Source organism: Schistocerca gregaria, chromosome 4 (assembly GCF_023897955.1).
Source record: "Schistocerca gregaria isolate iqSchGreg1 chromosome 4, iqSchGreg1.2, whole genome shotgun sequence".
NCBI classification, from domain to species: Eukaryota; Metazoa; Arthropoda; class Insecta; order Orthoptera; family Acrididae; genus Schistocerca; species Schistocerca gregaria.
Genome location: NC_064923.1, coordinates 496,067,311 through 496,092,500, shown reverse-complemented (window position 1 = coordinate 496,092,500; position 25,190 = coordinate 496,067,311). Strand labels below are relative to the sequence as shown.

Below are 25,190 nucleotides of genomic sequence, written 5' to 3'. Positions count from 1 at the left end.
GCTAGACATTAATTATTTACTGAATGTTATCAGTCTTTAGGCCTGCATCTTGTACCTGACAATTGCAGATCAAAATATTTCCTTGTCACCTCAGTTAAAGTACAGACTATCTACAACAAGTGCCTTAAATCAATGTATAAGAACCCACACCATACCATTATCAGCTCCGTCGCTCGAAACCGGTAATGAAATAGATGAAATTTGTTTAAGGCGACTCCTATATTTGCTGCAAGATCGCAACCCCTTTCTTAAGTTAAACTAACCTCATAGCTGTAAATAGTTAATAAAGCCGAAAAATTAAAAATAATACTAAAACAAAAATTGGTTTTCAATTTTTTTTTAAATTTGAATGTCGCATCATTATTTGCTGTGTGTTTTTGGTTATCTTTTGTTCCTAACTTCTTAATCCTTCAAAACCATGTGTGACGTACTAGCAGTCACCGTTCAGACCTATGTAGTAAGATTGTCGGAACAAGAACACGTCCGAAAATAGGTTGATCGTCATGTTTCCCATTACGTACAAATGTGGTAAGATTCGTGCTGCTAGGTTACCAATAGTTTCGAAATTGAGATGCTGGCTGAAGTGTACTCACCCTATACCGGAACCTCCCAATTCAATGAAACAGTTCTCACTACTAGCAAGTATGTGGAAGTCTTCCGCGGGTACCGTCCTATGCAAAATGAGGTTGTGAGAAACTAGGGGCATTCGGACCCAGATACGAGTCAATTATTCGTTATTAGCTTACAAATTTTAACTCAACTGCATCCCATTGCCTACTTCAATGTCATAGTGTATTTTGCTAGAATGAAAACTCAAGACAAGTCCAATGTATTTCGTAATTTTTGAAGATAAGAGTGCAAGTTCTAATTCTGTGCTTACAATGGTCTTGAACTATCGAAAACGCTTTTTGTTTCTGATAATGAAATACAATTTATTCGCTAATGAAGATAATAAGCGTAAATATCAGCAAACTGCTGATGCCCGTCTGCAGCGTGTAAAAAGACACTATCCTGATACTCGTCATGTAGGAAACCAGGGTAGTCGGACATGGACATGGATTTGAACCTTTCCCTCTCCCTGAATATATGTGCCGTGCCAAACAGCTCCGATTCTTTTGAAGCGATCTCTATTGATCAGTCAACACAAACAACGCAGTAGGACCGCAATTTGAAGTATGCTTGTAATTGTGCCTCTGAAACGATATCTATATTAGGAGTAATGCATCGATAAATGAAGTTGTATAGTTAGATAACCGTTAAATTCTTATTACATTGCTGCAGTACAGGCTAAGACAATCAGACGCAACATTGGATAGTGTAGTCTAGGAAGTGTTAGGAGTGTTTCGGGAACGTCATACGAATTACAGCTGCGCGACTTCTACTGAAAGTGCAAGGAATGCACTCCCACAGTACGTTATTTAAGACACTGTTTAGACGTGTTAAAGGAATGCTGCTATCAGCGTACTTGCGGTCTTATCGCGGAAGGGGAACGAGGTAAGCCATCGACTGCATTCTCATAAAAGTTTTCTTTAGTACTGCTCTTTGGGATAGCTACGTGGGACGTCACTACACGTTCTCAGAATATTCCTGATTGCTGGATCTTCATGTTATTGCAAGGATAAGGAATACATTATTGCAGCGTTTCTCATTTATGACCCCTGAACAGCTTCGTACCCACAACTCGTCGCTGGTCAAATCTAATCACAGAACAGCTCTTTCACCTAGGCAATTCCACTGTTCCGTTCTTCACGCAACAGTTCAGTTGAACGATAGTATTTTTGTGAAGCAGTTTCTGGCAAAGACTAGACACAAAAATTGTTACGCTCTGTTTCAAAACGGAACAGAATGTTCAACCAGTATACTACAGTGATGCATAACGTCTTCCAAGACGGAAGCAAATCTAGTATACAGAGAAAGTCTAGTAGCACCCATATCTTTCATCCACAACGTGACAACGGATTCAATAACAAAGCTAAGAGGTACATGTGACGGTTCTTCCTGCGGCTGCAGAGCAAATTTAACGAAACCATTCTGGCACTCGCTATAAGGAAAAAACTGATCAGAGGTTTTGAGCCTAGCTCTTTAAATAAATTTGGGTCCACTGTTTGAACTGCTGCACGATAACGTTCGGAATCTTGATGTTTCTGTGCACTAGTTGAAGCTGGTGAAATCCAGTTTTATGTTTTAACGGTGCAAAGCACGATTAGTATCACATGATTTTCCTGGCATGGGGGTTGGGGAGTTCTATAATCACCTCAGATATTGCTGCCCGTTCTGAAACATGTTGAAAGGACTTACTTAGAATGTCATTGCTATTTTGTACAAATTTAAAAAAATGCAACAGATCTGTAGGCATAGCTTTCTCGGAGTGTTGCTAGCGTTGGGAACCTACGCGTTCATCATTCTTTTTTCACTTCGAAGCGCGCGGCGAATACGTTTAGTATTGAGACTAAAAGGGACAGCAAAATTGTGTTTCTTGTACGTCCGACGATGATTGTGTCACCCGATACGGATGTCTAAGATAGTACCCTAAAGTGTGGTATCTGCAGTTAGCCATCTTGTAGACAGCAACCGGTACTACTATAAATGAATAAATGAACTTGAAATCTCGCCAAGACTTCCAAAAGCCACAAGTTGTTACCCGCCACGGCCGTCGGCTGGAATTGCAATGTGCATTGGAACCAGTACTTCCTGTACTCGACGTACGAGTCCAGGGGACTTGTGACCAAATGTCATAACAGTGATTACATGGGCGTAACTGACTACATGATAAGCTTATTATCTGCCTATGCCATTTCGACAATACCACGTATTTCACACCATGGACAATGGTGAAGGCGGGTGACTACATTGCCTAGTCAGAACAACGTATTTCACTGTCGTATTGCTCTAATTATGATACATTTGGTTCTGAGAAACAACTACTTAATATTGCGCTCCATGCGTGATGTTTCGCTGCAAAACACGGGTGTAGGTATTACAACTCACGATGGACAGTTTTCTTTCTTTCTTTTTCCTCTCCAGAATCTTGACTACATTTCCATCGTCCTGTCGAATTCAAATACCTTCCTCGACAGTTTTCCGTGATCGGCCGTCTCTCTCTTATACTATTGCCGGACTCTGTCAGACCGCTACGAATTTAAGCAGTGAACCTACGGCTGTTGGCGCTCTCAAAATCTTGTGCAAAATACCTTCGTCACTCTTGCTTTGTCAAATTAGAATAAAAATTCATACCTTTAATGATCACTTGCATTATTGGGTTGAAATTTCTAATTTTGTTGTGATTCGTCTGGGCAGTAATACCGAGATTATTTCAGGTAAGTTCCTGCCCGTGATAAACTTTTTTCCCATACTGTCAAACTCTCGTCTTACCAACTTCTGTTAAACTTGGGCTTCTTCCAGCATACCAAATGTTCAAATAACATCCGGAAATGCAGCTGGGTAACGTCCTATATTCCCGTTAGTTATTTGAACAACTTAATTTCTGTAAAATAACATAACTTGTGTCATCAGAAAAATAGGTTGTTGTATCCGAAAGAATTGTGCGACACTATTTCCACTATCGTATCGGCAGTATCTTATTTGCTCGCTGCAAATGAAATGATCGTATGGCATTTATTGGTCGGGATATCCCCTTCGGGGTTTGGCCGCCGTATTGCAAATCTTTTTAGTTGACGCCACTTCGGCGACTTGCGTGTCAATGATTATAAAAATGATGGACACACAACATTCAGTCCCTGTCGGGAATCAAACCCGGGCCCCCTTGCGTTTTAGGTGGTAATGCTAACGCTGCGCTACGGAGGCGGACATTTACTCACTGTTAATAATAAAGGACGAAGAAAAGGGGAGAGGTGTTATCGTCCTGTCAACGACCTGCTCATCACAGACGACGCACAAGTTAGAATTGGAAAGGAAACCGGCTGTGGACTTTTCATTGGAAACACTCCATCATACCATCGAGAGATTTAGGGAAACCAAGGGGGCAGTCTTGGATTGTCTGCTGAGAATTTGAGCCTTGCTCTCTTTTTTTTTTTTTTTTTTTTTTAATACTACGCAACTAGAGTTTATTTGAATTGTGAAACACACAGAGATCTGTTCTGTTCAAATGTGAACCTGTCCTGACATTCTCGCTTTTCACCGTTACCTGAAATTTCTTTTCTGTAGCTGGTACACTATAAAACAACAAATTTGCGCTTGTGGTGCAAGTGAAAGTTACTATTAACATACAAGTTATCACTTTTAAATAAAATGAGATAACCCCTATAAAATATTCACTCTTTCTGCGATTTTTTTCAAAAGTTGTTTTAATGAAATATATTAATTCAGTTGAGAAACTGAAATGTTGTGTAACAAAACAGAAAAATGTCTCAGGCCGTAAGCAAATCTATGTTTCGTTTCAGGGTTTAAAATCAGTCCCAGCCTTCCACGTGTTCTCACACTTGAAGAACCCGTACACATCTCAAGGCTGACACACACAGATTCAAATAGCGTATTACTGCTCCTCTGAGCGGAGGTTCGATTGTCGGTAGAAGAGCGTCTGCCGACTGATGCTGGCCGTAAGACTGCGATGCTTTGTTGGCAAATGGTTGTGTGAATATGGCCGCACCTGGCTGCACTTATGGCAGGTACGTCAACATCGGCGAAAACTGCGTTACAGTCAGATTTAAATTAGTTGGCATCTGACGTTTAAAGTCCAAAGTTGCGACAGGTACTGTTTGCATGCACCACCGCAGTGCTCCGTGGCAATGGAAAATCGCATGAATGTCTGTATCTTCTACAAAAATCTCGTAAAATATCTGAAATACATACTCCGCAAGCCACCATACGACGCACAGCGACGGGTACCTTGTACTACTGTTAGTCTTTTCTCTCCTGTTCTCGCAAATGAAGCGAGGAAAAAAAGACAATCTATATGATTCCGTACGAGATGTGATTTCTCTTAACTTGTCTCTGCAGGCCTTACACGAGATGTCCGTTGGTGGTGGTAGAATCGTTTCTGCAGTCCGATGCAGATGTCGGTACCTGAATCTTTCTCAACCGTGTTTCGCGAAAATATCTTCCTCCTCCTCCTCCTAAATAGATCCTCATTTGAGTTCGCAGAGCCTTTCCGTAATACTCGCTTGTTGATCGAACCTACCGAGCAGCACGCCACTGAATTGCTTAAGCGTCTTCTTTTAATCTGCAACCTCCCTCAACAGTCTTTAAATGGATTGACAGCCAAGGAGTTCAATAAGACGTAGCGTGGATAAAATAACATTGAAATGAAACTTCCTGGCTGATTGAAACTGTATCAGACGGGGACCCGAACCCGAGACTTTTCTCTCGATAGCAAGTGGTCTCCCGAGCACAATTCACGATCCCCATTCAAAGCTGTACTTACGCTACTACCTTATCTACTACCTCCAGCGCACACTCCGCAGAAGAGTGAAAATTCATTCTGGTAACACTGAAATGGGTTAAATGTAGTGCGTATGCTACTGTAACCTTAAGCCATCCTCACGCAGGACTAGTTAGTTAACAATGACTTGGTACTGTAGGAGTTTTGTGACATCAGTGCCTGATACTTTACAGAGAGGAGCCATTTCATCGCGTGAAACAAAGTGAGTTCTGCGATATTTCGGCAACATACCACGCGACGTAGACCAATGAGCAGCACACGCGAAACTTGCAAGATACCATATTGTATTTGATGTTTTCAGCTGAAGCCCATATTTTAATATAGCTCATATCCTATAAATATGTACTATTTTTAAGTACCAGTACATTCAGGGTCTCTCCGAAACTTATCTCCTTTGCTACGATATGTTGTAATAAAATCACGGGAAACGTCAAATCGGTGGTTAAAGAATTTTCGTATTTACCTATTTTCGAGTTACATCTCGCGTGTTATAACATTGCGCCTTTTTAAGGCACCGGGACATATAATATTCATCAAAAACGCGTCGACATCGGCAGTTAAAGCCTTCAGAACACAGTAACATAAAATACAAGGTTACTACACTTTTTAGTAGGCAGGTACGCCGAATTACGAAAAATTTGAAGTACTTTCTTATTAAATTAACCGAAATAATTTCTGTTTTCGATGTTATGTAAATAAATGTGCGCTCTCTCTTTCAGGAGTGAGTCTGCCCGGTTTGTAGTTTCATTCTCTGATATCTTTACTGATTTGGCGTGGAAGTTTCCTTTTTACCTTCAAACATATTCATGGCTATAGAAGTTCTGTTTATGTGTACTACAGACAGAACAATATGATCAGTAATGAAAATGAGAGTGAATGTGCGTTTTAATAAATATACTGCGCATCCTTTTTTGTAAGCAGTGTGTGGATTGCGGCCGGCATCTGCCGCTGGAGAGCGTCACAGTAGCAAATCATTTTAACGCTTTAGGCCCACTTAAAGGAGCATAGCGCCTAAAAAACTGGCCATTTATGCCGTTATTTAAAGTATACTGGCGCATACCTAATGTATGTGGTTTTGAGACTGATATATACCAAAATAAGGGCCAGGCTTCAAAATTTACATTTCATATTTACTGAAGTTCTTCGATAGATTACAAATTTGAAAATATTGACGAACTATATTTATCCTCCCAAGAAAAATGTGTGATGTGTGTTAGTGAGCTATTTGTTCCTCTTGAGCTTCCAAAATTTCTTGTCCATTCAACGAACATGTTTGTAGCAGAATTACAACTAACTGCGAAACTTAACGAATGCACGCTCGAAATTAGGTCAATGTGATCATAGAGGCGTAGCCATTCGCGACCAGTGAGCTCAATACTAAACTTGAGCTCACTGTCCACGAAAGCAGCTGTTACGTACTCTGATATTTCTTTCGAAATAATTCTAGAGATTGACAATAGAAGGCAGCACCAGCCAAGGGACACGTAGCGAGATATCTGTACACTGTTCTCATACGAAATGAGTCCAAGTTTTCGAGCTATTGGTAGCCCGCATGTTGAGAAAATCGCGGGCCGGCCTGTATTCGGGCGCAATCTTTTTAACACAACGTTGTGGCCCGAGCTGTCCTCGGGATTGGACTCCCAAAGTGTTTTCTAGCAAGTCACAGGTGACACGGGCGCTGTGTCTCGTGAAGTTGGATTTCCCGCCCGCTTCCACGTTATTGTTAACCGCCTCGTCCAGTGTGGGAACGGCTTTACTGCCTCCCTGCCACCGTTTTGCAAAATAGCGAATAATTAGTCCCCTATTTTGAGAAGGCTACATCCAGTACGGGACAATTACTAACTTTGTGAAACACTGTCTCAACACGGAGAAGCAGACGTAGCTAACAGGAAATCCGCGGCAGACGAGTATTGCGCCCACACACACCGTGTACGCGCAGACATCGGTAACGGTGCATCCCCGCCCGTTAGCAGTGCCTTCTGGCTTCTCGCCGCCAGGTAACGGCAAACGTGAGAGACGGCAAGGGGACGCTCTACAGCCAACGGGCTCACAAAAGCAGTCCAGCCGGATACTTCACGCGCTTCCTTGTGGGTGAAGCCGTGCATTCTCTCGGCGGGGAAGTTGCCGTTCACAAACGGTTCTTCCTATTCAACAGTCACGGCCTTTAAGTATCTGCTTCCACTTCATACTCTGCAAGCCCCTTCCGTATGGGATTCCCTATAGCTTCTAATTTCTCTGATTTTCTTATCGTGGTCATTTCGCAGGATGTACACGAGAGGAAATAATACGCTGTCCTAATCTTTCTATGGTGTATGCTGTCAGAATTTCAACAGTCAACCCACAGTAATGCACAATGCAACTCTTGTAGTGTCTGCCACTAGAGCTTGTGGAGCATCTCTAATGCTCTCGCATTTGCATTAACTTAAAAATGCTGTACTTTTGGAGCTTCTTTTTCTCTCCTATTAATCCAATGTGGGAAGAGTACCAGTTTACGAGCAGTACTCAAGACTCACCTGAAAAAGTGTTCTGCGAGCCACTTCTTTCATGGATCAGTTTGTTTAAGATTCCCCCAGTGAATCTGTCTAATATTTGCTTTCTCTACAATTACTTATGTTTGTAGTGATTAGCTGCCAATAGTCAACAGTAGAGGATCTCTTCGCCTATGTATGCACAGTAAGTCACATTTATTTATTATAACAGTCACCAGTCAGTCCCTGTATTAACTGTCAGTCCTCAGTGGGTTTTCCTCAATTTCACTGCAGTGTTCTGGTGTTGCAAACTTCCTAAAGCAAGGATTTGAAGTTTAGTGACCACTTACGTCAGTCTTATCTCTGTTGATTCATTGTGAACCCAAGTCAGCAACTGGTCAAATATTTAACAAAGAAAATCAAGATACAGCCGTGTGATTTGGGTAGTTATTTTATTGTAATTTCACAACCAGTTTTAGCAATTGAATATGTCATCTTCAGGCCCAATATGAATCCATATTGGCATTCTGGAGCCGTCAGTTCGTGGATGTCATGAAGTCATATTTCAAGTGCTTCCTTCGAAGACTCAGCTTGTGCATTCATCACATCCAGATACTGGTGGTTCCACTAAGCTAATAATGACACATTTGAATTGCCAAAACTAGCTTTAAAAATGAAATCTCAAATCGCACAGCACTCTGGCCATTTTCCCTGTTAAATAAATCAGTGGCTTTCCTCCATGTTCCCCCCAACTGAACGGGAATAATTCTGAGGAACTGTAATTAATGCTCTAAAGAGGTTTCTTCTGAGACACTACCTCATCTGATCAGTTCTTGAGTGATATTTCTGTGGTCTGTGACTAGACTCATCACGAGGAGGACAGTGGCTTGGAAACACCCAAGAAACTGCATTGTAAGGCATTTCAAGAGAGACTGTAAGCAATGCAGAAAGCCTTGCTCATGAAATTCTGAGTGTCTATGCTCCAATACACATACTGCTTCCTCCAGTCTGCCATAATGACAACAGTGAAAAACTCTGATGGGCAGGTACCAACAGTCCTCTCTCCTGCACACCATCAATGAATGAAATAGAAGATGAGGTTGGGGGTGGGAGACGAATCTGTTACATTATGTGCCTTCTTATACACACTGCATGAGAACTTGTGAAATAAAGATGCAGATGTCACTCGACTGTGTGACGCAGTAGAGGGAGAACACGATTTGTTGTACTTTGTCACTAGATATGGAAACATTATGGGGAAATGAGGTGGTGTGAACTGCTACCTTCATTTTCTTGTGGATGTTCCTGGCTCATACCCTCCTAATATCAGCTGAGTTCTTTCAACAATACTGCTGCCACTTCTTCCCACATACTTTATCTAGTTCAATTGCTTTCCCCAAAATGAAACTAATTTCTGAGTATTAGAATTTTAGAATTAATGAAGAAACCTATGAGAACACGCCAACTCTTCAGAATTTCCTACAATAGTTAGGACTGCCTGGAAGAGCAGCTTGTATATTTCTCATAGGTGTTTCTAATTCCTTTAAGGATCTTATTTTATTCCCTATAAGGAAGTGGTTTCATTTACACTTCAGAGCCCATCATGAATCCATTTAAATTTACAGTGAAGGGTGATTTGTGGTTTTCACCTTCACTTTCACTTTCATAGTCATGCTTTCCAAGTACATAAAAATATTCTGTTTTCACAGGGAACATACCAGACAAAAAAGTTATAGCAACTAGCATGAAGACAGTTAAGTGTCTTGCTTTTTTGGTTCAGGAGGTTGTCTTCAGTCACAAACGTTTTATGGTCAGTATGGGAAGAAGGTGTGTAGACCATCACTTTAATCTGTTACAACAAGGTGAAACTGACAGCCTGGCATTTAAGTTTGCCTGATCTTTTCTCTTCCGCTCTTAAGATATCGTTTTCGCAACTGAAAATGTACTCTTTCTACATCAGCACTTGATCTTCCAGATTTTTTCTTCTTCATTGTATTAGCTGCCACCAAATGTACCCTTGCAAACATGCTATATTACATACCACATTTCTACCAATTCAGTGATACTGAAAATGTTCAATAATATCTCAGATGAAGACGGGCATATCCATCACTTAACACTGAAATTCACTGAATTTCACATACCTCCAGCTCTGCTGCAAAAAATTCATCTCAGTAGTTCACAATTACTTTCACTTTAAGCAACTCATAAATGATTACACAGGGTGTTAAGGGTATAGGTACAAATATTGTGATAATTGGAACCTTAGTATGTACCCATTTCAGTGCTCTCTCTCTCTCTCTCTCTCTCTCTCTCTCTCTCTCTCTCTCTCTCTCTCTCTCTGTGTGTGTGTGTGTGTGTGTGTGTGTGTGTGTGTGTGTGTGTGTGTGTGTAAGTAACAGTCTTGCTGCAGACACATCATATAATTTACTACCAGGTGTCTCTTTGTATATTCATAGCTGCACTGCAAAGTGGACAACTCCTACCAGTATAGACCACCCATTTCACATCCGTACCCAGCGGAAAACTTTTGTGGCTTGCTTGTGGCACATGTACCTGGAGGCACTAATCAACCTGAAATGTTTTAATAGCTATAACTATTAGTAAGCAACTTAAATAAATACTGATGTAATGTTGCTCACTACTATGTCGTCAGTCATCAACAAAAAATATTTGCACTTACACATTTTATCACCTCTATAACTACCTTTGTAGTTATCTTGATACCGATACACTAGGACTTTTGTTGCTTTGTCGTGCACTCATTGTACAACTATCAGATTGAGTATAGCCTACAGTATTTTTAGTACTTTCCTCCAAAGCTTGATGTAGCTGCTGCAATCACTGTCTTTGCATTATAAATAACATTTCTCATATTGCACAAAGATGATATATGAGGGAAGCTACACATCCATGCAAGATGCAATCAACTATTACATAAAAACCACATTAATGGCAAAAACTGATGTTGCAAAACTACCTTCAGATTCAATAAGAGCATACAAATGGGAATGGTCGTATGCCTAAGGCTTAATGCCCAGGTTACTGATGCTGCGTTTCATTAGACACTTATAAGTCATAATATGATGGTGAAATACCTCTGAAATAAGAAGGTAGTCAACTGTTAGGTTATACTGTGGTGGAAAAAAGGCTGATTTCCAGAGAAACTTTGTTGCAAACTGTCTTGTTGGAATATAGCATTTGAAAGATGGTAGACGAAATGAGTCATTTTGGATACCACAGCTTTTACTTAAGAACAGCCACAACTTTAGTGAACTGAGATAATTGCTGACACAGAAAGCTTCTTCGTGCCAACACATTTGTCATTTATGAATAGTAGGTCTGAATAGTTTCTCAGAGCTTCAGGCTCTGCAATAGCTACAACAGCACAGCAAGCTCATTATATGCTGGATATGTTTGTAGATGGATTCTACTTTATCTGGTCTATGATGCTGCCTTTTTTGTCTATTTCACAAAAATGTGGTAACTACAGTATTTTAGATCATGATTAACAAATGTCTTTTGGTTACTGTCCTGATGCAGTCTTATATGTATCCCCTAATTTTAATGGCTGCTGCAAACTAAATGCATGTGTTTTTTTTCCTCAGATCCTGCAACAGTAAATTATAATTTCTTGTCAGGCTAATTTTCCAGTAAAAGAAGTTTTGATTTTTATTATTTCCTTTTCCTACACAAAATATTTTTTTTAAAATTTTATTTTAAGTTTTTTACCATGAGCTCCACTTAGTTATCAGCAAAATCTCAAGGTTTGATGGAACACTGATTGTGTAGTGCAGCTTTAGACAGTTTTTCATCTATTACATATATGTCACAAATGTGTTTATAATCACTTTGTATTTAACGAACACAAGGTAAAGATTCAAATGGAAATGATTGTATACTCAAGTAAAAAGTCATGTCCTCTCTTGCGCATAAACAATGTAATCAATTTTTAGGACTTAAGTAATACGGAATTGCAGCATTTACTGCTCAAGAAAGAAAGTCTCATGATCAAGCAGACATATACATTATTCTAAAATAGAAACAACTAAGAAATGTAACAGGAGTTAACTGAAATAGATACATTTTAGTGAAGTTAGCAACAGATGAATGCTTAACAGGTACATACCATATGCTAAACCAAACAAGCACAGCAAAGGGCTGAATGCTATTGGTTTCACAGAAAAATGTATAAATTAAGCTTGAAGCAGTATGAAGAGTTGTCGTTAGCCAAATACAATGGCAAAGAACATGTGTTTAGTTCTTGAGTATTTCAAATCCCTTGTAGCTCTATAATTTCTACATATGTTAATTTGTAGTTTCTGTCTCTGGTAGTGAACTAGCAACTGATCTTTAGACTGCTTTGTATTATTTTTATGTGTCCCAGAAAGGTAAGAATATGGAAATGCAATATTCAAGAAACTTTTCCATATGCTGGGTTTCCTTGTAGTTTCATTTACAATGGCACTCTTAAGATGGCATCAGTTTGATTATTTAAATGAGAAGCAAAGGAGGTGGTGTACTATATAATGAGTGTCTGTACTCACAGAAAAGTTGTGCTGGTACTTTCATAAATATTTACATCTTTCCTTGATGACAATAAGCTGAGCCAGTGCATAGTTATCGCTTTTAAACATAAGAACTGAATTTTACTTTGTGATGTTAATTATCAAATAATAAATGAAGTCAAATTTATTTCTGTAAAATTTATTTTTGATAGATTGGCATGTGGAACATAATACACCCTGCTGATAAGAACACAACAGGATTAGTAACACTGTTTTTATAACTACCAAATTTTTGGAGCTGGGATGCAGAAATGAGTTAGAAGACAGTACAAAAATATCGGTGTCTGATAAACTGTATTCTCAGATGAACAGATTCGCAAATAAACATATTATCCTTCAGCTCACTTATTTAATAAAGTACATACTGGCATAAAACAGCATATGATATAACTAAAACACTTCTTTTTTTTTAAAAAAAATCATTTGATCAGCTTGTCACAGTATTGCATTCTGTAATCTAAAATTCAATGCTTCCTTTGTTAACAGTAAAAAAAAATGCAGAACTACATGTCAATATGTAATGTATACAATAAAAGGATAGCAAAATTTCAAAATAAATTCTGTGTTGAGCAGAAATATTTCACTTCAATAAGAAACATTCAGTCAATTCATTGCTTCAATATGAAGCAAAGAAAATCATACTTTCAGGCAGTATATGATAATGAGCATGACAGTAATACTGAATTACTATAAATATTATTACTCAAGTTAGCACTAAGTAGCACTTAGATCCCATGATATCAGCTTAATTTCGTGATAAGCTTCAAATATGCACAATTCACCGGGCTGCATTAAAAATCAAACTAATGTTCACCAATACAATCAAGTTATCGCCCAGCTCTTGAAATAGGTATCATTAAAAAAAGTAAGACCTTGTCACAAATCAAACTTCCGCATTTTAATGGATCATACGAAATATAAAAAAATTCAAATCTGCTTTAACAGCCATCTTCCTAACATTTTCAAATAGCCCAATTTCCATTACACAAGTTATTATTTATTCTCAATCAAATTAACCTCCAGTTTTACAATATAAATAAAAGACAGCAGGTATATTTGAATTCTTTTAATTAAGAGAATTTGCTGATGAATTAGGAAAACAATTGCAAAAAAATATCATTGACAAGTGATTGAAATTAACAACAGGTAATTTTATAAGAGAGTAACTAGATATGTGAAAACTGGGCAGCATATGACACTGATACTTTTTATATAACAAATATAGTATCAGCCTCATTTATTTTAGTAGATAAAGCACAGTATCCTTTCCACCTTATATAAGAGCCACGTTCCAGCACAAAATTGCACTGTGTAGCTCAAAATGTCCACGTTTCCATCATATCTCATCATACAGCAATAAACTTAGGCTACATATTGTTGAATATAAAAATAAAAAACATGTATAGTAGATAGAACACACATAACACAAAGTAATATCCAGAAATGCTCTCAGTAACTGTTGAAGACAATTGTACAGACTGTTATACTCAAACACTATTATTTAAAATTCAAAGTACATAATCTTATCACATGTTATTTGTGTACCTCCAGCTGTTGAAAAAATTGCTATATATGCAGATCTTTATTCCAGTTAATATAACCAGTGATACAGATCTTTTCCATAAAATATACCAGGAACTACAGAACACACAAAAACAATTCCTAATGAAGATACAAAAATACTTTCAGGGACACCAAGGTCAACATGAAGGTTCAGTCAGTCTGCGAAGACAACAACATAGGCAGTTACTCCAAGGTTTCCTAACTGAGAGGAAGCCTTTACTGTCCAAAAACTCGCAATGAATTGGGCAAACCTTACTAGTGCAGTGAGATTCTCATCAGTCTTTACATGTTTGTCTCTTGTTTGGTAACATTCACTGTAGAAGTTTAAAATTTCCCAAAGAACTGGCAATTCTCCTCTGGTGGCATATGATAACAGCAGTCATCATTCTCCTCACTATATTTAACTAAAATACAAAGAAAAACAAATTCAGTACATGTGAAAGTAAAAAGGGGACTTATGTTTTATATATATATAAAAAAATAGGTGTTCAAACATGTAAGGACTAACAAGAAGCCCACTACCAGTATGTTGCATAACATGCTGAATGACCCATAATGAAAATTTGAGTAGATGACATGCATTTTATGATTATACTTATTTATGAGCCTCCCTTTGGAATATTTACAAAGGTAGTTGAGCAATGAAGATCTAAATAATTTATGTTTGTTAGTGTTCATGCTACAATGAAGTACAATGAAAGAAAGATGTGAAGAAAATGGTTCTCTAAAATCAGAATCCCACTACTAAAATCAATCATCTCTTCAGAAAAAGAAATTGAATGCAGTTAATTTCCTTCTTAGAATAAGGTAATTAGGTTACCTTATGACACTAAGTTGCCTTGTGAGTAGACATCTTTAACACGTATTCAGTTTGAAACTATTATGTTACCGAGTTTGAAAGATTGTTTTAATAATACTGATGTACAGAAAGTACATAGTGGAACGATGAACAATGTGTATGTAACTGATGCAAATAAGAGAAAATAAATACTTGAGTATGTTTAATAGGTGCCAGTACAGTATTACGGATCTGCAAACCGATGGAACTTTCAACCGGTCCCTTTAAAACCACCACCATGATACACTTAACACAAAGTGCATGTTCCTTACCCCAGCAGTGCTGTCTCCTCGGCCGATGTAGATGCCGGCATTTTGCGGTCCCTAAAATCAAACCATAGTGTGTGACAAACAGCAGTGGAGCCAAAGCATACCTCACTTCCATGGGAGGGTAACCTTTGAAACTTAACGTCTCAAACTAGTGCTGCATTCAAACTAGGGGCCAGTACTACTAAACAGCGAAAAACACTAAATTCAGTATCCAAGGATTCCTCTTTGGTGATAGCATGATTCCACGATTACATCAGATTAACTTCAGACAACAGAGACAAATAATTAAGGTCAATTTCCATTTTCTGATAATTTGTAGCTATTGTCATAAAAATTCTTTATCACAGATTAGGAATCCTCAGACATGAAAACTTAACACTACAATATTACTATTTAGATATAAAGTCACTTCAAAGTAATCTCTCTAAATAACAAGTTTAATGACAATCAGCAAGAAAACTCCATGCATAAAAAGCAGAATAATTGCATTAGATAAAAATATGTGTAACAACAGCATGACTGAGTACAATATGATATCAAGCATTAAGGCCTTCTACAGCTTAGCGTATTAACATATACCAAACCTGGAAGAGTAACGGGTATTGGTTCTTCCAATCATTAGCAACAATAAAATTAAGGAAGAATTAGGAAAGAAAAGGTTATTTTTATATGAATATGAACGAATAATAGAAATCATAGCTGTTCAGCAACGCCGCCTCTTCATTCAATGCACCTTATATAAAAGTACCATTACACCTATCCCTAAAGAGAAAAATAGCTCTTCTGACACTTGCACTGAAAATTAATTTCAGTGGGGTTTATCTATGAGGTGGTACGACCCATGATTATACAATAACAGGACGAGTGACTATTCTGCACTGGTATGAATACCATGTTAACTCTTAAAATTTGATGCTGTTGCACAATTTCTTAATAACCTTCCTAGAAGAAGCATACATAAAAATGTTAACTTTCTAATCTTTGTTACAATTTTGAGACAGGTTCGGAATCTGAATGAAGGCTACATCCCTGATTCACATGGACTTCAACAGGTGAGAATATTTCGAGAGTAAGAGTGACTGACCAAAGTCAGATGACACCAGCTAGCACGTACACAAACACTTTTCATAGTTTTTCCCACTATGATGAATGTCAAATCGTCAATCATTTGAGTTGGTAGGGACTCCAGACGACAACAGGAAATGTTAAGTGACACTATGTATACTATATACATACTACTTTTCAGAGAATGATTCAAAGATTAATGAAGGTAATAAATGATTTCATGTTGTCTTTGCATCATGGGAGGAAGTGTAGATAGAAGTAAAGCAGTGTACCAGGATTTATTTGTGTGAACTGTCAAAGGAAAATACATCAGTAGATACATACACTTGAAGAAAACATGCCTACATGGTGAAATAAGAATTGAATTCAAACAACACTAATCCAAACAATAGATGGGGTGTGTTAAATACAAACATAATGTCTAAAATAACATTCATTGAAGAAAAACTTAACTTCATTTAATGGTGCCCCATTTCAGTGTTAGAACTTGTCAATGGATAACAGTTGGACAAGTTGCTGTTGCTGCATGAGGCCACAAAAGAAAGGTTTGTGACTTTTACTTGCAAAAACTACAGTCTAACACTTCATTTGATAAAAATAATTCAATAATGATACTAACTCAAGAGTACTTAAGAATTTAGTAAACAAGAATTTGTTTATGGGACTCAGTTTTGACCCACATGTTGCAATGACCCTAAAATAATTTGTATCAAGTGCCAATTTGTATCTTCAACATATAGCTAATGTCAAAGGAAAGCAGAATACTATAATCAAGTTAAAAGTGTACTGGCAAACTTATTTTAAAAAGGCACCAGGACAGTTACACAATGAATTAACTATTGAAGTTCAAATTACGTACAGATATTAACATTTTGTATTTGGCCAGCTAGAAACATGATATGATCTTACTACACCAATTAGGCATACAGAACAGCTGTTTTCACATGTAAGTTGGTTTTGTAAGTTTTATCAAACTCTTCATAATTAGGAAGAGAAACTGGAAAGAAAGGAACTTCAGACTCATTGTTCAACACGAACTTATTGACACTAAAAGAGAAGTGGAGAGGAAATGTAATTGCGAAGCAATGGGCATATACAGAATGACTTATTCCAGTAAGAGATGATATTCCTTCCAAGTGCACAATTGTTATTTATGCAATGAGAAGCACAAACTTCATATGGTTCAGAAAATTAGAAGTCACCCGTCAAATGAAGGAAATAAAATCCTAGATATGAAACAAATGGTGCTCAGAGCAGTGCTAACTGACCTACATTTCTCAGAAATTAAAGGATAAAGCAACCAAAAACATTCCACTGAAAAGCTGAATGAAATAAGTGTTAGTGTCAGTGGTGTTGAGAAACACCTGAAATCATTAAAACTGAACAAACCTCGAGGCCCCTATGGAATTCATATCAGATTCTACACTGAATTTGCTGCTGAGTTAGTCCCTTTTCTATCTCTAATCTATCATAGATCTCCAAAACACAAAAAAACAGTGCCCAGTTATTGGAAAAAAACACAGGTCACATACATCTACAAGAAGGGCAGCAGAAGTGATTCACAAAACTACTGTCCTATATCCTTGACACTGATTTTTTGTAAAATCTTATATTATGAGTTCAAACATAATGATGTATCTTGAACAGAACAACATTCTCAGTGCCAATCAGCACGGATTCCGAAAACATCTATCATGTGAAACCCAGTTCGCACTTTTCTCACAAGGCATACTAAAAGCTTTGGATCACAGCTGTCAGGTAGTTGCAGAATTTCTTGGTTGAACAGCATCTGAGTCAGCACCACACCTATGGTTATTGTCAAAATTATCATCAATTGGGGTACCAAGTGAAATTTGTAACTGGATTGAGAACATTTTGGTAGGGAGGATGCAGCATGCTATTTTGGATGGACAGTCACCATCAGATGACTGTGTCCCAGGTTGGTGTTTTGGACCCCTTGCTGTCCATGTTGTATGTTAATGACCTTGCAGACAATATTAACAGTAACCTCAGATTTTCTGAAATAGATGCAGTTATCTATGATGAAGTACTGTCTGAAAGAAGCTGCACAAATATTTGGTCAGATCTTGATAATATTTCAAAGTGCTGCAAAGACTGGCAATTTCCTTTAACCATTCAGAGATGTAAAATTGTGCACTTCATAAAATGATAAAACATACTACCTTACCAATGAGGCACTGCTGGATTCGACCAACTCACGAGGGTGGTTCAAAAAGTTCTCTGAATCACCACGAGAGGTCAGTGCTAGCGCAACGAGTTGTTCATGTGATACTCATTGGACTGTTGCCTGTAAACACATGCCATGTCATTGCTCTTTGAAGAGAGCTGTGGCAGTGATGTGGCTCTGTTGTTGTTTACGCGTAGTGATTTGTGAAGATGGAAAAAAAAAAGAATCTAGATCCAAGGAGTGATTAAGTACGTCATTTTCCAGAATACACTGGAGGGGGCGGGGGTCTCTTCTTCTTCATATTCAGCTATTTCCAAGTGTACAAATGAGTTTCAATTTGTTCAGGAGAGCTTTGATGATGATCCATACAGTGGTCAGCCAAGATGTGTCACTACTCCAGAAATCATTACAAAAGTGCACAAAATGGTAATGGATGATTGCCAATTGAAAGTGCATGAAATTGCTCATGCTTGCCAGATGTCATCTGATAGGGTATATCACATTTTAACTTAAGAATTAGAAATGAAAAAATTATCTGCAAGTTGGGTGCCACGACTCACCGAGCACTCGCACACATGCCATCGCCCTGGCAAAATTACATGAATTAAGGTATGAATTGTTGCCACTTCCATCTTATTCACCTGATATGGCTCCGTCAGACTTCCATCTCTTCTCAAAACTGAAAATTTTTCTTTGTGGGCAATGATTCACTTCCCCGAAGAATTGATAGCCAGAGTTGACAACTATTTGGGGGAAACTCATTTTCCAGATGTGATAAAGGCACTGGAACATTGTTGAACAAATCTACAAGGAGACTACATTGAAAAATAAATGTTTCAGTGATGTACGTAATTTTTTTCCTATTCTGTTCTGAGAACTTTTCAAACCACCCTCGTACAAATAACTGGGTGTAACATTTTGTAAGGATATGAAATGGAATGATCCCACAGGATCAGTTATGGGTAAAGCAAGTGGTAGACTGGTTTATTGGTAGAGTGGTGGGGAAGTGCAATCAGTCAACAAAAGAGACTGCTTACAAATCACTTTTGCAACCAGTTCTAGAATATTGCTCAAGTTTGTGGGACTCATACCAAATTGGACTAACATGAGACGTTTGACAAGTATACCCGAGGGACAGCATGAATGGTTACACACTTGTTTGACCCATGGGAGAGTGTCAGAGACACTGAAGGGACTGAACTGGAAGACTAAGATACAGAAACTATCCTGAGAAAGTCAATTAAAGTTTCAAGAACCAGCTTTAAATGAGGACACAAGGAATACACTACAGCTCCTAAGAATCACTCACACAGGGATCATGAGGTTAAAATAATTACTATAAGCACAGAGGCATTCAAACAATCGCTCTTCCCATGCTCCCTATATGAATGGAACGGGAAGAAACAATATTAACTGATACAATGGGATGTACCCTTGGACATGCACCTCACAGTGGTTTGCCAAATATAGATGTAGATTGTGGTAGCATAATCGTCTGTGAACAAAGTTATATGTCACACAGAAGGAAGAGTTGTCCATTCATCCTGACTTAATAGCTTTCATGCAGCTTCTGTCAGACTGAAGTCTTTGCTTAGTGGCATACAACTGGATTTCAACTAGCAGTGGCTAATTTGTGGTTATGTAGATGGTAGCTTGCTCACACTAACACTCGTCAAAGTACCTCATATGGGAAAGAAATTAGTTTCAGTGCCTAAATGTGTTATGAAATGGCATCTACTGCACACTTAGTAAGCTGTTCAACTAACTTTCTGCCATAGCAAGATTGCCATGGATTGAGGATTAAGTAAGGACCTATATGGCAAATCAGACTTTTGCACGTAACTACAATTAGTTAAAATGTACTTTACTCACTGTGCTGATGAACTATGGAATGTGTTGAACTACAAGGAAGTCATTGGGTACTTAAAAAAAGAAACAACAAGTTTCACACATCAATGGTGCCAACAGATGAAGGTAATATCTTATAAAATATAAGTAGTTCAAGATATCTACAGGTTTTTGTGAAGTGATAATGCATGAAATACTAGGTGTCCTCTACATGCTTAATACTCTCAAGAGTGCAAGGAGAAAATTTTATGGCATATGGAAGACAGTAGATATCAAATAATTAGGTTGTTGCACAACATGTACAAATCTAAAATGTAAGTCACCTGTAAAATTATTTTTGTTATTACTGCTTTAAAGGGTAAAAAAATCTAATTTGGACAGTTCATCACAAATGAAAATTTGTCCTAAGTTTACAAAGGGTCAACCATCCCCAGTTTCAGTATTTAATTAATTGGCTACTTAACTGATATGTGGCTGTACTTTTTTGAAGATGATTAACATGAAGGATGTCTCAATTACTATAACTGCAGATAAAGTGCACAACATGGTATTCCATACATGGTGATTAAAGGTGCAGAAAACAGGTGACATAATACGAATATGAGAACATATGGAAAGGTGCATTTTACTTTAACTATTAACTGTGAAAATGGTGTGACAGTAAGAGATTATTTTTTGTATTTGCTTTTCATCACCAAAGCTTTGGACATTTCAAAACAAAAATACTAATTATTTTGTGTGTCATTTTGAATTATGGGTGGGATGTGAGACAAGCACTAACCATGGAAAGGAAACAAAAAACAAGAGGTGGTAGAATAGAGTAACCCAAATTCATAAAAAGGGGGACCTACTCATCTAATGGAAAAGTTATAATCAAAAGATGCAACAGATTAAGAAACAGATGTGCTGCTGCGAAGTGCGCTGGAAGCCTTGCTGCTCATGTTGTATATCAATGACCTGGTAGGCAGTATTACTAGTACCATCCTTTTTGTAGATGATGCAATTATCTATAGTGCTGTAGTGTCTGAAAGAAGCGGCATAAATATTCCGTCAGATACTGATAAAGTTTCAAAGTGGAGCAACAATTGGTAATTGCTTTAAATGTTAAAGTGTAAAACTGTGCACTTCACAAAACAAAAAATTTAATATCCTATAGCTATGGTATGAATGAATCACAGTTGGAATTGGCCAACTCATAGAAACACCTAGGTGTAACACTCTGTAGGGATATGAAATAAAACGATCATATACGCTCAGTCATGGGTAAAGCACGTGATGGAGTTTGGTTTATTTGCAAAATACTGAGGAAATGCAGTAAGTCCACAAAGAAGATTTGCTTACAAATCACTCATGCAACCCATCCTAGAATACTGCTGAAGTGTGTCGGACCCATACCAAATAGTACCAGCAGGGGATATTTATGTATAGAGAGATGGGCAGCATGAACAGTCACAGTATTGTGAGACCCATGGGAGGCAGACAGAGAGATTCTCAAGAAACTTGACTGGAAGACTCTTTAAGATAGACATTTACCAATACGAGGAAGCATACGTACAAAGTTTCAATAAATGGTTTTAAATTATGACTCTACGAAATGCTAAATCCCTATGTATCACTCATATAGGGACCATGAGGGCATGATTAGATTAATAACAGCACACGCAGGGGCATTTAAACAATTATTCTTCCCATGCTTCACATGTGAATGGAAAGGGAAGAAACCGTAATTATTTAGTCCAATGAGACGTACCCTCTGCCATGCACTTCACAGTGGTTTGCAGAATAGATTTAGATGTGAAAGATGTTGCTCTTTCAGGACACCTTGCAATAGTTAAAAACTGGTGAATATAACATAAATGGATGACACAACATGCAAGAGAAGGTGTAGAGTAGATGTAGAAGAAGAAAAACTTATGGTCTTTCATGCAGTCAGTGACAGTGCTTCTTTAATGAAAAGGAGTCTTAGTTGGCTCCGAGGGGATATTTTCAGACTGATACCATCTACACCACAACTAAGAAAGTTTGTGGCTGTAATCTTAGTATGCTGTTTATTGCTCTCAAGGGGTGGATCTTTTGCAGATGAGATCACGAACGGAATCACTCATTCGAGAAAGCATAAAGCGGAGGCCATGTTTAAAAAATGAATAACTACACAAAAATCTCCGGCCTTGTACTAAAGATCTGACATTTCATGATACTGATTCTTAAAATTTTGGGGTACTAGGCCTGGTACCTCAAGCCAAATATGGCGACAACAAATGTAACAAAGCTCGAAAGCATGCAACAAGCCAGCATTTTGTGGAAACATCCACAAATCTCCTTCCCTTCACTAAGTCCAAGCACACTTGTACAAGCACTTGTTTATGCTTCAAATATTATGTGGAGTTTGGTCCACTATGTGCTTTGCTGTTATGATGTGGGGAAAAAAAAAGGAGACACGAAACATTACTGGAGTTGTAAAGGCTGCTTAATCGAATGAAAAGTTTAAGCTCATATTAAGTTACCCTGTATTTGAAGTTATATCAGCATGAAAGATAGAATTACTTCAGTAACAATGGAGAGATTTATTTCAACCAAATATCTTTCACACCAACATCTATTTAAAAATGGGGTAAAATGAAAGGCTGACCACAATACTGTGAATTCTCTCATATGGAATGGACTATGAAGACCTGAAACAGTACGTAAACTCATCTGCAATACGCAAGCATTTTATAGTGTACGTATCTTTGTCGCTCGGGGACTACAGCACAGCTACAACATCGGAGGATGGGCTTGTAAGAGTCCAAAACCGGTCACGTGAGAATAAAGAAATTTACAACTGAAGCAGTATTTTCAACCTCTGCTATAATGCTCAGCTGCGGATGTTCTTCCAACAGGAGTGTTCGTAATTACATAGATGTTAATGAATTTTAGTTTCTTATTATTGAAGGTGCTGATTTAAGTAATTCAGCACCTTCAACAATAAGAAACAACATACTTACACCATGGAGGAACATATTGTAATGAGCACATGGGCTCACTAATGGTCACACACAGGAAAATCAATGACAGATTCAGCATCATTTTACAGTTAAGTTTTACAGAAATCTTTCCAAGAAGAGCCGACAGTTTTACGGTGGGCGAAATAGCTCATCGCATCTGGTTACATAAAAGACAAGCCTCGCTCACAACGACCACAAACACGACTGGAAACATGTGTAGTGGCTGTGGTATCTATCAGACATTCACCTAAAGTCCGTTTGTAAGAGGTAACAGGAAATGGAAGCTCCATATTGGACATTATAAAAAATGTATGAAGAATGATTTCAAGTTTAAGGCATTTAAACCTTCGTGAATGAAGTGGGTAAAGTGGGTGATAACATGCAAAAATGTTATCAGGCTTGGGGGCGAATGCTCAATGTCTTTACAGCCCTCGCTTCCAGAGGGAAAGTGTTTTTCTCAGACGAGTGTGAAATTTATCAGAGTGCATAAGAGAGAAATTTATTTCTGGAGTAAATAAAACACACACATTTATGAAGAGCTTGAACACAATCCACCACAAGTGCAATGTCTGCAACTTATTTTGTAGGTTCTTATTTATTTGACGGTACTGTGAGACACATTGGGGTACCGCACCACGTTAAATGATCAGTTTATTTCACACCTACAAGATCGGGGATGATCGTTCGCAAATGGTTCCAGCAGGATGGAGCTCCACCCAAGTATGCTATAGCTGTTTAGATGATCTCAATGAGGTATTTCCAAATGGATTAGATGCAGTTCTGTTCATATGTCTGCTCCTTTCGAGTGGCGTCCCGATCTGTCATACTGCGACAAGGATTATGGGGGGGTTCCTTTAAAAAAGGAAGTTATTGCGACACGTTACGAGACAGTCGAACAAGAGGATGCCGTCGGACATGCATTTACTGCAATCACGCCAACAATGTCGTGGGAGAATTTCCCGTTGTACACAGAAGAAAATCATACTCTTATTAAAACGATTGTGCACACACATACAGGAATAAACAATAGTCATACCATCTCAAAGTTGTCCTCTGTCATGATCCCAGATTAATACAATGCGACCTATTAATATGTGGACACGCGAATGGGACTTTTGGATCACTCTGTAGACAATTGCTTCATATGCGGGATGTCTGGGGTTACAAGTATAACCGTCATTAATTTACATCATCAGCAAGAAGAGTCCCAACATGCTTCCCTGGGGCACACAAAGTTGTTTCTGCTTCTACCAATAGTAACTAGTGGCGGAAGCAGTCGAGCCGACTACTTTAAACCGAAATATAGCTATTAAAGCAGCTGATGAGAATTATGGCAACGAGGAAGTTGACAAGAGCTCCGTGTGAGGTGCCACAAACAGGAATACTTACTTGTACCGGAGGCGCGCGCTCTTGGCTCGTTAGTAGGAGAGAGAGAGAGAGAGAGAGAGAGAGTGGGTGGGTTACCTGGCGTGCTGGGCGGCGGCGTGCGGCTGCGGCTGGCCGTGCACCTGCGCGGACAGCAGCGGCTCGGAGCGACGCGGGCCCGAACCCGCGCCCGCCAGGCTGAACGCCTTCTTCACAGACTCTAGCACGCTGAACCTGTTCTCGGCCACAGTCGTCGTCTTGTACACGTCGTCGGATAGCGACCTGTAGGACGCCCCTAGGCCAGTCGGCATGTCGGCCAGCGGAGTCGCTGAGAGTGCCAAGTGGAGAGGCGAGGTGAGGTGAGCCGTGCACAGCAGGCAAACAGAAACACGAACCAGTTAGCCAGGCGGCGGCGTGCACGCGGCAAGCGGCGCTGCGAGTCTGGTGTGAACGGGAACAGGTCGCGGCGCTGCGGCCGCCAGGGACGGGAAGACGAGAGGGAACTGGTTGCGGGGGCGCCTCACCAATGCCGAAGGCGAGCGCCGCATGATTCACTACGGCGACTCGGGCGGGAGATGCCGTTTAAGGATTTGGGGGGGGGGGGGGGGGGGGGGGGCTGGAGTCTACCTCTTACAG

At 38.8% G+C, this 25,190-nt stretch overlaps 1 protein-coding gene across 6 annotated transcripts in view; it reads right to left on the bottom strand.

The window, feature by feature from the left end:
• Positions 1-25,190, bottom strand: part of LOC126266769 (protein NDRG3) — a 481,178-nt gene that overhangs the window by 323,108 nt on the left and 132,880 nt on the right. For 2 of the 6 annotated variants that reach the window (XM_049971293.1, XM_049971291.1), the window contains exons 2-3: positions 24,654-24,882; positions 15,108-15,158 (exon numbers count right to left, since the gene is read on the bottom strand). The exons of 3 other annotated variants lie outside the window; for them this stretch is intronic. In XM_049971293.1, the coding sequence (XP_049827250.1) occupies positions 15,108-15,158; positions 24,654-24,865 (263 nt within the window). In that variant the 5' untranslated portion in view covers positions 24,866-24,882. The remainder of the gene's footprint in view (positions 1-15,107; positions 15,159-24,653; positions 24,883-25,190) is intronic. One more of the 6 variants, XM_049971296.1, reaches the window with a different exon arrangement.